This window comes from Sus scrofa, chromosome 6 (genome assembly GCF_054392235.1).
Source record: "Sus scrofa isolate SSC_HxYL_T2T_F1_AM1 chromosome 6, Sscrofa_HxYL_maternal_Yorkshire_Landrace_v2.0, whole genome shotgun sequence".
Classification (NCBI taxonomy): Eukaryota; Metazoa; Chordata; class Mammalia; order Artiodactyla; family Suidae; genus Sus; species Sus scrofa.
Window position 1 is genome coordinate 4,093,159 of NC_139388.1, and position 13,163 is coordinate 4,106,321.

The 13,163-nt window shown below is 65.1% G+C and overlaps 1 protein-coding gene across 50 annotated transcripts in view; it reads right to left on the reverse strand.

Moving 5' to 3' along the window:
• GSE1 (Gse1 coiled-coil protein) overlaps positions 1 to 13,163 on the reverse strand; it is a 412,190-nt gene that overhangs the window by 26,779 nt on the left and 372,248 nt on the right. For 40 of the 50 annotated variants that reach the window (XM_084959219.1, XM_021093710.2, XM_084959217.1 and 37 more), the window contains one exon: positions 5,542 to 5,760. The exons of the other annotated variants lie outside the window; for them this stretch is intronic. In XM_084959219.1, coding sequence (XP_084815345.1) covers positions 5,542 to 5,760 — 219 coding nt within the window. The remainder of the gene's footprint in view (positions 1 to 5,541; positions 5,761 to 13,163) is intronic. 50 annotated transcript variants of the gene reach the window in all.

A 13,163-nucleotide genomic window follows, 5' to 3' on the forward strand; every position in this document is an offset into this window, starting at 1 on the left:
GGCCCCGCTGTCCTTGTCAGCCCGCTTGTGTCTGGTCCAAACAAAGCTGGCTGGACTGGTCACTTCTCTCACAGGAGTGAAAACAGGGTCTATGCTCTTGGCTCACGAGCCTGGTGAGGTCGCTCGGTGCCCCACGAGGCTCGGGGCAGTGACGCCACAAGTCCCATGCGCCTGCTGGAACAGGCAGATGGGGGACTTGAACGGGCCACCTTGCTCCCTCTGCCCAGCAGCAGCCCCCCAGAGGGCACCCCGGGGAGGCCTCAGGGGACAAGACCATCGGTCGGAACCGTGTGACGTGCTCCAGGGCTGGGGAAGCAGGCCCGTCCCCGTGATGCACGCATCTTCGCTGAGTTGTGACACATCGGGCTCCCGCCCTGTGGTCCCCAGCTGCTCGCAGATGGGCCTGCGTCCCCAAGAGAGGCAAGCAAACTGCCCCCAGGAAGCGACCTCCGCCTGCTCCCAGAGATGCCCTCGCAGGGGACAGGGGAAGGGTCGAGGTGGCCCCAGCAGACGTCGGGCAGAGCAGCAGGGCCAGGCGGCCGCGGAAGGGGAGTGGCTCTGTCCCACGTCTATCACGGAAAGACGGTCTCCGTGTACAGGGGACAATCTGTGACTCCCCGACACTCCCTGCAAGGCGGGCCCTGGGGGAGGCGGGGGCCTCAGAGGGGGTCCTGACCTGCCCCAGGACAGGAGGACCTTGGGGCTCCATGGCTGGGGCCCCTTCTAAGACGCCTATGGGGGGCACATGGTCTCTGTCCAGAAGAGGCTCTGGGAGAGGGGGCAGGTGGGGAGGGGGAGGCTGGGCGGAGGCTGGAGCTGTCCTAGGAGCTTCCAGGAGAAAGGGGACGGAATGGCCCAGGCGACACTCTTTTGGTGGCCAGAGGAATGGGGGAGGAGCCTCAGCCGCCGAGGCTGCAAAGGGGCCAAAGACGGATATTACATGATGCCTCATTCAAGGTGGCCCTGGCCTGTCCCTGACCAAGGGGCCCCTGGATGCAACCAGAACTGATGTGGGGGTCAGACCCAAACCTGCAGCCTGAGGCCCCTTCCAGAACATGCTACGTGGGCCTGTTCGCATCCTGGGACCCCACCGTCCTCCAAAGGCAAAGCCGAGGGTCTCAGTGGCAGGGGGCCCTGGGCCTGGACGCAGCCCTGCTGTTGGGACAGATGAGAACCGCTCTCTCCCCTAACGGGGCCCATATGGGCCTCAAGACGCAGAGTGCTGAGCTCACGTCCAGCCTGAGAAGCGCTCTCCTCCCCGCCCCGAGGGCCCTCGAGCCCCGGGCTGTGCTGCTGGGGGTGGGGGGAGGTGGCAAGGGGACGGCTTGGCGGCCCTCAAGTGCTGCACATGGCGCTGTGGCTGGAGCGTGTCCTGCTTGGCTCGTGCACATCTATGCAGCCGGCGGCCCAGAGAGGTGAGGCGGGGTGACCCCGTCACACAGCAAGGACCTGAAGCAGAACCTGCCAATGCCCGTGTCCTCCCTGCTGGACACCCATCCCGGAGTGGGTTACGGGCCAAACGGTCCAGGCGCACCACCCGCCAACAAGCAGTGCCTTCAGGAGTCCCCCGGGGACAGAGGCCCGGCCCCCTCGGCAGCCGATGGAGACGAGCAGGGCCGGTGGCCACAGAGCAAAGCCTCCAGAAGGGTAAACTCCCCGCCAAGGGCCCGTTCTCCTCTTGGCGGCCTCTCTCTGGGGGCAGAGCAAACGCGGTCGCATGCGGATTACTTGCTCTGAATCGAATCTTTCAACTGCACCCTGGAGACGCGACGTGAGGAAAGACATTAGCCCGCGAGGCAGAGGGGAGGCTGGGCCACGGCGCAGACGACACTGCTCCTGGGGCGGGTCGGGGGGTGGGCTGGGCTGGGCACCCAGGTGGCAGGTGGCACCAGGACAGCCCTGGCAGCTGGGGGCGGGGGGCATCCCCTGAGCCTCAGGCCCGCCTCCCTCCCACGCAGGGAGTGCACAGAGGCACCCCCCCCTCCGCACCTTGGCCCCCGGACCCCAAGACGCAAGAACCCTGGGGCCCTTAGGGCGGCTGTCCTGGGGCGGCTCGCACACACGGGGCCTCACAGCATGGAAGGCGGACGCGGACGCCAGGGAGGGCGGGGGGCCAGGGGGCCTCGGGACAAGTGTCCGTGGAGTTTCCGGTCTCCCCCAGTGCCTCTGACTCGGGACACCAGCAAGCCTGAAACTCAGTTTTGTCCACCAGCAAGACACAACAGAGGCGACACCGCGGGAGGCTGCCCACTACAGAGCAGGCCCTCAAAACACGGTGGCTGCTGAGATGAAGGAAGGGAGAGCCCTCGCTGGGTCGGCCCCCTCTCACGCCCAGTGACGGGCACGTGGCGCCCACCAGCCACGCGGTCATCCCGTCCCGAGAAGCAAGGGGACCCTGGCGCACTGTGTGGGGATGGACCTGCAGACGCCGGGACGTGAGAGCCCACAGGTGACAGGTGTCCGGCCGGCAGATCCTGGCAAAGGCGTGGGGATGGGGTTTCTTTTACGGGTGACAGAGATACTCTAGGACAAAGGGTGACAGTCACAAAAGCCACTGAACTATAGTCTCTAAAAGATGAATTTTATGGGATATAAATTATACCTTAAGAAGTTAACAAGTTAAAAAAAAAAAAAAATCGACCCCCTAACTTGACCCATCACCAAGCCCAGCAAATGCGCCTCTTGGGCTCTGGTTCCAGCAGGTGGAGAAGTGGGGCGGGGGGCTGGGGCCTGCTGGCTCTCCCCTCCTGCCCCAGCAGCCCCCAGGCTTCGAGAAGCTGACAGCCCACATCTCCAACCTGCCTCACCCCCGCCCCCGGGAGCAGAGACCCCAAAGTGCTCCCAGAACACCTGTGGTGGGGGCAGGGGGAGGTGGCACCCCTCGCAGGCAGGACAATACCCTCAGGCTGGTCCCCTCGGAAAGGCCTAAAAGCAGCCGCAGCAAGGAGCACAGCACACAACCTCCCCAGCCGGGTCACCTCCTTCGGCCTCAGCTTCTCCATCTGTACGAGGGGCCAGTGCTGGGCTGCCAACCACGTCCACAGTCACTCAGAGCTGGGGTCACTCAGTGAGGAAAATGGGGAGCAGGTGCGGGCTGTGGCCCAGAGGACGCTCCCGGAAGTGAGTGAGCTCCTCTCCTTAACCCAGGATCCCCCCGCGGCTTGACCAGGCGCAGCATCACCAAAGTCACCACTGTCACTTTAATCCCTCAGGCCTCGCGTGTGGCCCCCAGAGCCAGCGAGGAGGTGACAAGTGCCCAGGACACACACAGCAGAACTCAAGTATCAGGGCAGCCCCAGGTCCAAACACTGCTCCACCAACCGAGCCCCCCAAACCTCAGCCTTCTCACCAGAACCTCGGGTCAGCCAGCGGTGGACACTGCGCTCCGAAGACCACACCATCGCGGGCCAGCATGGCTCGGCCCTCTCCTCCCTCCCCTGACCCTCTGTCGCAAAGTCCCGGGGGGCACCCTTCCCAGGGTGTCACGCAGAACACCCAGGTCACAGCCGCGGGAGCAGGGCACCCCAGCAGCACACCCTGTTCCCGGCCAGAGAGGCCCGGCAGCCTCTGGCACGTGGGCTGCCCACTGGCCCATCACTCGAGCCGGACACTGGGGCCAGCCTGGGGCAGCGGAGGGAGGACAGAGACCATCGCGGCAGGCTCGCTCTGTCCCGGGGCCCTCATGCGAGCCAGGTCTGCAGGCCTCCCGGCACCTGCTCTGCAAGGGGCGGGAGGTGCCCTTCCACTGCCACGTCCTCTGCAGACGGGGGGTGTCACCCCGGGGCGAGCCCAGCTGCCCGGGAGTGGACACAGCTGCTGGACGAAGCCCTGACGCTCAGGGATGAATCAGCCAGATGGAACCGCGTCCTCCCACGTGCTGACAGCTGTCTTTGGAAGCTGCGCCAGCCCAGCTCCTTGGCCTCCTGGAACGCCAGGAAAAGACGCCAAAGCAAGGAGCGCCCGGCAGATTCTGTCCTGGGAGCTCCTCGGGGACCCTGAAGGGACCCCAGGGCTCCACCCCAGCCCAGGCTCCCACTGTGGACACTTTCCTGGGGGGCTCGCACCCAGCGCTGGGCACCTGTTCCCAGGGCCTCGCCGGCCAGGCCGGACATGCACTGCCTCTGCTCTCAAGCCCGTGGCGTGTGATGCCCTGAACCACAGGGCCTCCTGCCGCCAGACATGCTCATGTGGGGCAAGGGAGTCCCCGCGTGGGCACGTGAGCAGAGTCGGGGACGGAACGGCCCAGGCAGGCGGACCCGAGCGGTGAGGGTGACCCCCAGCAAAGCAGAAACCAGGTCCCAAGGCCCTGCCTCCTGGGCCCGCACCCGCCGCCATCCATTCCGGCCTATTCCCCACACACGCTCTCCTCCCAACAACTACATGAGCAGCAGGACCTGGGACCGGGGGAGAAGTGGAAATCGGAGCCCACCGGCACCACCCCTGCCCTGGCCCTCGTCAGCGCAAACGTTCCCTCTTCGGAGCTGGGGGCCGCGGAACCATCCAGACAGACCTGGTTCCCACACGTGGGCTCTCCCGGTGCCCCAGAGCCCTGGAATCCAGGACGCCACGCCTTGGACATTCAGGGCAAGGCAGATGGCAGGCAGCAGTACCCAGGTCCCTCCCTGACTGCTCTGCCTCCAAGCGCTGAGTCCAGAGGGTACCTGGAGTCCGGCCCCGGAGCCCCCAAGAGCCCAGGCCTCCCGGCAGCTCTGGCCGCCCAGTGCCCGCCACTCATCCACCTAGCAGCCCTTGACCTGGACTAACGCAGGCTGATGGTCGCCCCTAAAGCCAGAGCTGTAGTGACCCTCACGGTAGCAAGAGGACGGCTGAAGCTCAGAGAGGGGAAAGTTTGCCCAAAGTCACACAGCACATCACTGCCGAAGCGACACTAGGAAATCCCTGTTTTGGCGGGTCAAGCAGTGGCGGGGCGGGCTGTGCTCCCACTTCTGGGACCAAGAGTTTCTAGAGGCCGTGTTCCCTGCCACTTCTGGAGCAGGTACCAAGGCTGGAGTACCTGGTCTCCTGGGCAACAAGCCAGCCGGGGTAGGGCTCCCCGGAGCTGGCTGGGGACTCCCGAAGGGGGCCAGCACCCCCTCTCCGAAGCTGCGGAGGGCTCCCGTGGCCCAGCACGTCCACCCTCCTCAGCCCAGGCCCCCAGGCACACCTCCCCACCGCCACTGGACGCCCCTGCAGTGACTCCAGGAGCCCAAGAAGGACAGAGGCAGCAGACAACGCGGGAAGCAGCGGCAGAGCAGAGGAGCCGGGGCTGGTGGGCGGGCGGGCGGGGAGGGCCTGCAAGGCAGAGAGCGCTGTCCCAGCCAGAAGGAGCCAACACGAGAAAGACCAGAGGAGACGCGGGCACGGGGCACGTGGGCAGGAGCGGCTCGGCCTCTGGAGCCCTTGGAAGGCGGGCGATCAGGGGAGCAGCTGCTTCCCGGCGCTGCACCTGCTCCTCGCGGGAGCGGGCGAGGTCTGGGCAGGAAGGAAGGGGCTTCTCTCTCCCCCTCCCGCGAGCCGCAGCCTGGCGGGCGCACCTCTTACCTCTGGGCTCCTCCGCCTGTTTGGCGAGCTTGCGCAGCGCGGCGGCAAAGCTGGAGGACGGCGCGGCCTGGGCCGACAGCGCGCTGCTGGTGGCGGGGCTGCCACTGGGCACCAGGGCGCCATTGAGCGGCGAGGGGGTGAGGGGGTTGACGGTGGCGGTGGTCCTGGTCGCGGTGGAAAGCATCCCTAGTGAAGGGGACTTGGGCTCATGGCTCATGCCTGAAACAGGAAAAGAGGAACCAGAGTCACCCAGAGAGCAGGAGGGCCCAGCACCAGAGCGGGGTCTGCGGGGCCCGGGTCGGGGCCGGGGGGCTGGCGCCAGCGGGCGGCATGCAGGGAGGGCGAGCGGGAGCAGGCAGAACAGAGCCAGCGCTGCAGAGAGAAGGGGCCGCGACCCCAGCACTCAGGGGCCACCCCACCCCCCTGGATCCCCCATCAAAGAAGCGCTGTGCCCAGGACCCAGTGCTTCTAGACACCAAATGGCTCGGCCCGCACAATCCTGCAACCTCTCCAGGGCGGCCCAGAGGACTCGACAGCATCCCCACGGGTGTGGGAGACGAGGCACGGGGCCAGCGTTCCCCCGACAGAGAGAAGGACGCCAACAGAAAGGAAAAAGACCGAATCTGTGCCAATCGCGAAGACGGACTTGGCAGCAGCTGGGGCTGGCCGAGCAGGTTTCTGCCACGCCTCCGGCACAACTCTGGTGAGACGGGTTCTGTACTGTGCCCACCATTCAGAGCAGGAAACCGAGCCCATTCAGAGCAGGAAACCGAGCCTGGTACACAGGCAGCACAGACCTGGGATCCCGCGACACCCAAAGGCACGGGGGCCCAGCGGGTCTGCACTGAGAAGGTGCTTGGAGACGGAAGTGGGCAGAGACCACGGCTACCTGCCGACCTGCGGGGGCGCACCTGGCACAGATCCCACCTGGACACTGAAGACACACATCTGCACGTCTAAACTGCTGTCCCCAGGAAATCCGGCTTCAGGCAGCGCTGACCAAGGAGCCGCCCACCGGACATAACATCAGACGCTGCCCCGTGAGCCCCTGGTCTTTCGGGTCCGAGGAGGCTGAACCTTCTCCTGCCCCACGAGCCCCATCGGTAAAGGCTGGGCTCCCTCATGGGCACGGGCACGGGCACAGGCAGGTGCAGACAGAGCCATAAATAAGTTTCCCATTAACATCTGCGGCCCTCTCAGGGCACCTGCTGGGTCCCCACTCCCTCGCCATGGGTGCACTGGAGGGGTTTAAATCAAGGCCCACTGCCTGGCAGGCTGTGTGCACGGAGAGGCCAATGGACTTCTGAAACCACCTCCGAGGAACAGCTCCAGGGGGTGCGCGGGGTCCCCGGGGAGGGTTCGTGGGAGTCCAGGAAGAAAGGAAAGACACACTGAGAGAACACCCAGGAAGGACAGACCCGGAACGCCTGCTTCCCCGAGGCTACGGCTCCACCCCAAGAAGCTCTCTGCAGCCCCGGGAGCGCGCCTCGCCTCTGCGGGGTCTGCGTCCACCCCAACGGGAGTCTAACTGGGACCTGCCGCCACGACCATCCCCGGCGGCCAGGTGACCACTGGGTTCCCTGCAGGTGGCAGGGCAGGCGTGGCCCCCGAGACCTGCCCTGCAGCCCACTGCCCCCAGATGCAGCCAGGAGACGCCACAGGCCCCGGCGCACGACCCAAACCCCAAGTCCCGGAGAGCCAGGAGGCGGGAAAAGAGAGAAATCTTGGGGGCGCAGGCCGGGGGAAGGGCCAGGGCGGCCGTGGGGGCGGCAGGCTGGCGCATCGGAGACAATACCGAGGCAGGCACGAGCCCGAGGGAACACCATGCTCTTGGGAGAGGCTTGTACCTCGGGAACAAAGGACCCCCACAAGAGCCGCTGCACCCACGGCCAGCAGGCCGGCCTCCCAGCTGCCGGCGGGTCACGTGGGCGGCGCCACGCCGGGGACAGTGCCCCGCAGCAACAGCCCCATTGAGTGGCCGGGGCGACGCCGGCCTGAAGCTGACCCTGTGTGTCCTCGGCTTCCCGGAAGGATGGGGAGGAGGGTGGGCCCCCCATGCTGAGCACGGGCACCTCGAGCCCAGCGGAGACGCCCAAGAGCCTGGGCAGCCCGAGGGCTCATAAACGAAGAGCACCAGCCAGGCACTCGGGGCCCCCAAGGCGGATGCCACACCTCGTGAGCTGAGCCCCAAGCCCCTCTCAGCGCCCTGTCCTCCCCCGGGAACAGGGACGGTCAGGACAGAGATGGAGGAGGCCGCAGGAGCTTGGAGGTCAGGGCTTAGCACGGACGGGGAGGCCACGCTGCGGGGCTGGAACCTCGGCTCTGCCTCTAGCTGTGTGACTATGGGCACGTTACTCTGCCTCTCTGGGCCTCAGTCGCCTCATCCATACACTGGGAATCAAGACAAGACCTGTGACACAAGGTTAATCCCATGAGGTAACTGATGGGAGGCTCCAGAGCAAGCCCGGCCCATCCCGGGTGTCACTGTTCCTGTCACCTACCTGGACAGCCGACAGCGGCAGAAATCCAGGTCTGGATGGGCAAGGGGCTCGGCGCAGGCCTTAGGGTCTGACTCAGCAGACTGTGCCCCGAGTTACTGGACATGCGCCACCTGCCCCCCCCACCGCCCCTCCCCCGGCCGGGCCGGAGCCACACACCCCAGCTCTCTGGTCCCCAAGTGGCTGAGGCTGATGAAAAGGGGCACAGGGGACACCGCAGGGTGGAGGGGACCAGAGCGTGCGACCTGCTGCCCCCTGGGACACCCGAGGACGTGACCCCACACAGGTGCAGACACAGGCGGTCTAGAACCGACCAGGTCCTGCCTGGGACTGACGCACCTTCGGCACCCATGCTCAGCCGATAGATGAGGGTTTTTTTGGGGGGCGGGGGCTGCTGTAAGATGGAGAGCCCCCCTTATGGGGACCCAGCCCTTGCACAGAGCACCAGGTCCTGGGGGTCCCGACCAGCACCCAGAGGACGGCGTCAGCAAGACAGGTTGCCAGGAAACAGGTGGGGGGGGGGGCTCCAGGCTCCCCACCCCAGGGACATGAAGGCCCTCTCTGGGACACCTAAGCAGTCCTTGGGTCACATCGCCACTCAGGAGAGCCTCTCTATGGGCCTGGGAGAGGCCACAGCATCAGAGGGGCCCTCCCGCTGACTACTGCACACATACCCCAGGCCTGCCCTTGGGGTCTCAGACAACCGTGGCGGGGGGGCACCAGCAGAAAACTGAGCCCAGGAGCTGTTCCAAGGCCACACAGCTCAGCAGCCCATTTAGGGCTCGAACCCCATGTCCTAGGCTCCGATACAGCCTTCTCACCACTCAGGATGTCACCTGTCCGACCCAAGGCCTAACCGAGATGCCAGAACAAAAGATGCTAAGATGCACTTGACCGCAGGGGTTTAGAACCACGTCCAAAGCCCATGAGACATCCCCTCAAGGCGGGAAGGAAGCCCAGGCTCTCAATGTGGGCCAGACCTCTCCACTACTCCAGTCAACAGAGGACGGCCGGAGCCTGGACACTGCCACCGGGAGGCTCTCGGTGGCTCCCAGCCGCCTCCCTGCACTCCCGCGGGTCCCTGGGCCAGGCTGTGAGGACACCCCAGCAGCCTGTGGGGACCGAGGCCCCCCGCCAACAGCCATGTGAGGCCCCAGATGGGCAGCCGCTCCTCCAGGCCCAGGGGAGCCTTCAGATGAGACCCCAGCCCCCGAGACAGTTTGCATCCGACTCTGAACCAGGGCCACCCGGCTAGCTGCCCCCAGATCCACACATGCTCAGGTGTGGGACCATCTGTTCCACAGCGTCAGCTGACAGGTGCAGGGAGCACCGCCATGTCCTCCGTGCATCAAGCCTCTCAATCTCTGCTCCCTCCTTCCTGGACGCAGAGACGCCCGACCCTCGGCAAATGCTCTGCACCTTCACCCCCCCACCCCCGTCTCCGAAATGGGCCCCTCTGATGCCGTCGGAGGCCATCAACCACCTGCCTCCCCTTTCTCGCACTTCTGGGGGGACCAGCCACCATCCTTTAAATCCTATCACCTCACAGAGAAAGATGTCCCCAGGCCCCTGTTACAGAGAGAGGACCCCAGGCTTGCGCCCAGGGGCGGACGGGTGGTCGACGGCAGGGCTGGGGTTACCTGAACACGGCACCTGTGTCCTGTTCCCATAGAGATGGTCGGGGCCCAGACCTAGGCCCATTCTGGGGGTGCAGGAGGGGGGCCTCGCTCTGCTGTGCCCCACAGCCCACACACGTGTGCTGCCGTGAGACGGAGGGTCGGGGGCGAGCAGGGAGGGGAGGCAGGCAGTGAGCTCCTGCACCTCGTGGGGGCCAGCTCCCACAGCCCAGGAGCAGATGTGAGGTCACTACCCAGGGGCCATGTGACAGGCCAGCCAGCTGGCAACCTGGGCAGACATGCTGTTTCCACCAGCTGCCAGCGCTGGGCAGGATGGGAGCGGTACTAGAATAAGGGGGGAGCAGACACAGGGCAAATCCCAGGTCAGACCCCAGAGCATCACATGTCCCTAAAGGTCACTCGTGGGGTCTTTAGCTGGCAGAGGAAGAGCAATTTTCTTGTTAGCACTTCTACTTTTTTCTTTTCTTTCCTTTTCTTTTTTTTTTTTTTGGCTATACCTGAGGCATGTGGGAGTTCTCAGTCCAGAGACTGAACCTGCACCACAGCCATGACAACACTGGGTCCTTAACCCACTGCACCACCAGGGAGCTCCCAGCCTATTTACTTCCCTGTGTCCTGGTTTTTCTGTAGTGAACCCGGTTTTTAAAAACGGGGGACCCTCAAAGAGACTTGCCTGCATGAGGCTGGTACAACCAACAGGAGCACAGGGCACACTGCTGACCAGATGAGGGAGCTGAAGGAACTGGGGTGCCCCTGCTGGACCCCAAATGCTCTCCCGTAACCCCAGCCTTTCCCGTGACCAGGGTCCCCACAGGCAGGTCTGCCCTCTGTCCCCTCCCTCCCTGGGCCAGGCGCCACCTGCATGCCACTGTCACACTGCTCCTGGCATCCAGGGATACCCCCACCCTCTCTGAGCCTTCCCTCCCCGCCTTCAAAGCCTGGCACCTGCTGCCGAGGCCCCACCAGAGGCCTGCAACGCCCCACAGACAACCCCTCGGCCCCGGGGGGGTCCCCCAAAGCCAGCGTCCCTGCCGTGGTGTCAGCCGTGGGCTCTGGAGCAGCTTTGAGCAGGAAAGCTGCTCTGCTGATGTCAGGTCACTTAAAATAGAATTCCAAATGAGCAGCTTTGTTAGGGGAGTCTAAAATTAGCATTCCTCCTCAGCAGGCGAGCCCTGGCGGGCTGGGGAGGGGTGGTGGGGGCTGCGGGACCACAGGCAGCCCAGCTGGGGGGACAGCCCCCTCGCACCTGGGATGCAGAAGGACAAAGGCCAAATGCGGGGGACCCAGAGACCCCGCACAGGTCACCGTCGTCGGGGGCCCACACCCACCTCTGTGGCCTCACGCCCCTCACAGGCTCAGCGTCACTCCAGGGCAGGGCTGGGGGACACACTGTCCCCCAGCCCTGCCCAGGTAGGCTGGCCCGGCCTCCCCCACACAGGTGTTCTGCAGGCCAGGCAGGTGCCACTGTGACCATGGAGGCCCCAGGGGTGGGGGGGCCTCGAGATGGCCCTGGTAACCTCAGGAAGCTGAGAAGTAGGAGCACTGACGCCCCCCCGCTCCCCCCCCCCTTTAGAGAGGTATTTATTAACTTCTGTGCTCCCGGCCATCACTGAGCTCTTGTCTGCATTATCAGCTCATGTAAATTCATTATCCTAACAGCTGGGAACAGGCTTGGCCGGGAGGAGGGCCCGTGATGGATGAGGCCTGGGGGGCTGGGGCGGCGACACGGCTCCCTCTCTGTGGCACCAGCCCCCACACGCGGAGCTCAGGTGGCCTCCTGGGCACCACACGTGCTCAGTCCTGGACAGGCGCCTCCTGCCACCACCATCGCCTGCCTGCTCGACCCCCCAGCAGAAAACAGCTGCCACAGCCAGACACGGGGAGGCGGGAGCCCCTGCCCTGTGCCCGAGGCCGAGGGCAGGGGGAGAGGGAACGCTGCCAGGCCAACGGTACCCACAAACCAACCTGGCCCCTCGTCGCACGGATGCCCACAGTCTAAGAAGCAATGACCTCTGGCCCCAGGACGGCCCAGGGAGGCCCTCGCCTCAACTGTCCATCTACCAAAGTCTGGTGTCCTTCCTGAATCCTGGGTTCTCTTCCCTGCCCAGGCCTCTCACGGCCAGCAGCAGCACAAAGCTTATATAAAAAAAAAAAAGCGAAGACGACAAATCCACTCAGAAGGGCGCGCCGGGCTGGTGGCACGGCGGACGCTTTTCCAGAACCCGCCCCGTCCGGGGTTCTTCTGAACAGACCCCGATCGATCGGGTCCCCGCTGGCCAAACGCTCCGAACAGCAGGACTTAAGAGGGGGGGCCGGCCGCGCTCCCCCCTCGGCGGCCGGCGGAGGGCGTTATTAATCAGCACGCCGCGGCCTCCCTCCAGCCTCCCGCGGATCCCGTAATTACGGCTTCCTTTCATCCCGCTCTTCCGCGGCTCCAGACCTCAGGCCCGCTCCCTCCATGCTCTGTAATTACAAGCTAATAGCTGAGATGAATTTTCTGCTGGCTCCCGGTTCAAGCACCAATCCGCCCCTTCCCCTGACAGCCCCCCTCCCCCCCGGGTAATTACACCCCACGAGGCCGGGCCCAGCAGGGCCTCACTTTCAGGCCGGCGTGTGCAATCTGGACTTGCATTCTCTAATCACCCCTCTTGGTAATTTTTCATTACCGCAGAAAGAAATGTTTGTGAACAAATACAGGGCGTCCCCCGGCTCGGGGCCTCCGCGCCGCCGCCCCCCGAAAGGGGCGATGCTCCGGCAGCCCTAACAAGGCCGGGGTCACCCGAGCAGAGACCCGGGCAGGCGGCGGCGGTGCGGGGCGCCACGTGATCCCCGGAGCCGGAGCGGCCTCATAATAAATTCATAATTATATTTGCCTCCGGCGTGTTCTGAGCTCACTTGCACGAAGCCGTCTTTCTCGGGGGTGGGGGCGGGGCGAGTCGGGAAGGTCTTTGCTCCGGGATGCCCGGGGTGGCCTGCTTTAGGCCTGGGTGTTCTCTTTCAAGGAAGGTGACACCCCCTCGGGCTGTAGCTTTCTAAGGGGATGGGGGCCTTTGCTTGCCCCCAGAGAGACCCAGACCTGGATGTATCCCCAAGGCCCAGGCCCCAGGGACCAGCAAGCCGAGCCAAGGCCATTGCTAATTGCTGGCGCTGGGGACGGCCCGAGCAGATGGCCTGGATCCTGACCCGGAACCAGAGAGAAGGACCAAGGGGGAGAGGGGGGAGGGAGGGAGGCAGCCTGTGTGTCCGGAGGAGACCCCGGCCCAGGAGTAACACGAGGAACAAGGCTGCCATCCCGCCCCGGGCAGCCTGTCACTCAGCGGCATTCGTTAAATTGCTTGCGAAGGCGCAAGGCAGGAGCTTACAAGCTGCAGAAAGCCTCCGCCAGGACCCCTGTCAGTGAGAACAGGAGCCCACCCCAGAGCCAGCACCGCTCATGTCTGGGGTCACTGGGCAGCCACGGAGATCGGGCTCAGCAGCTGCAGCCAAG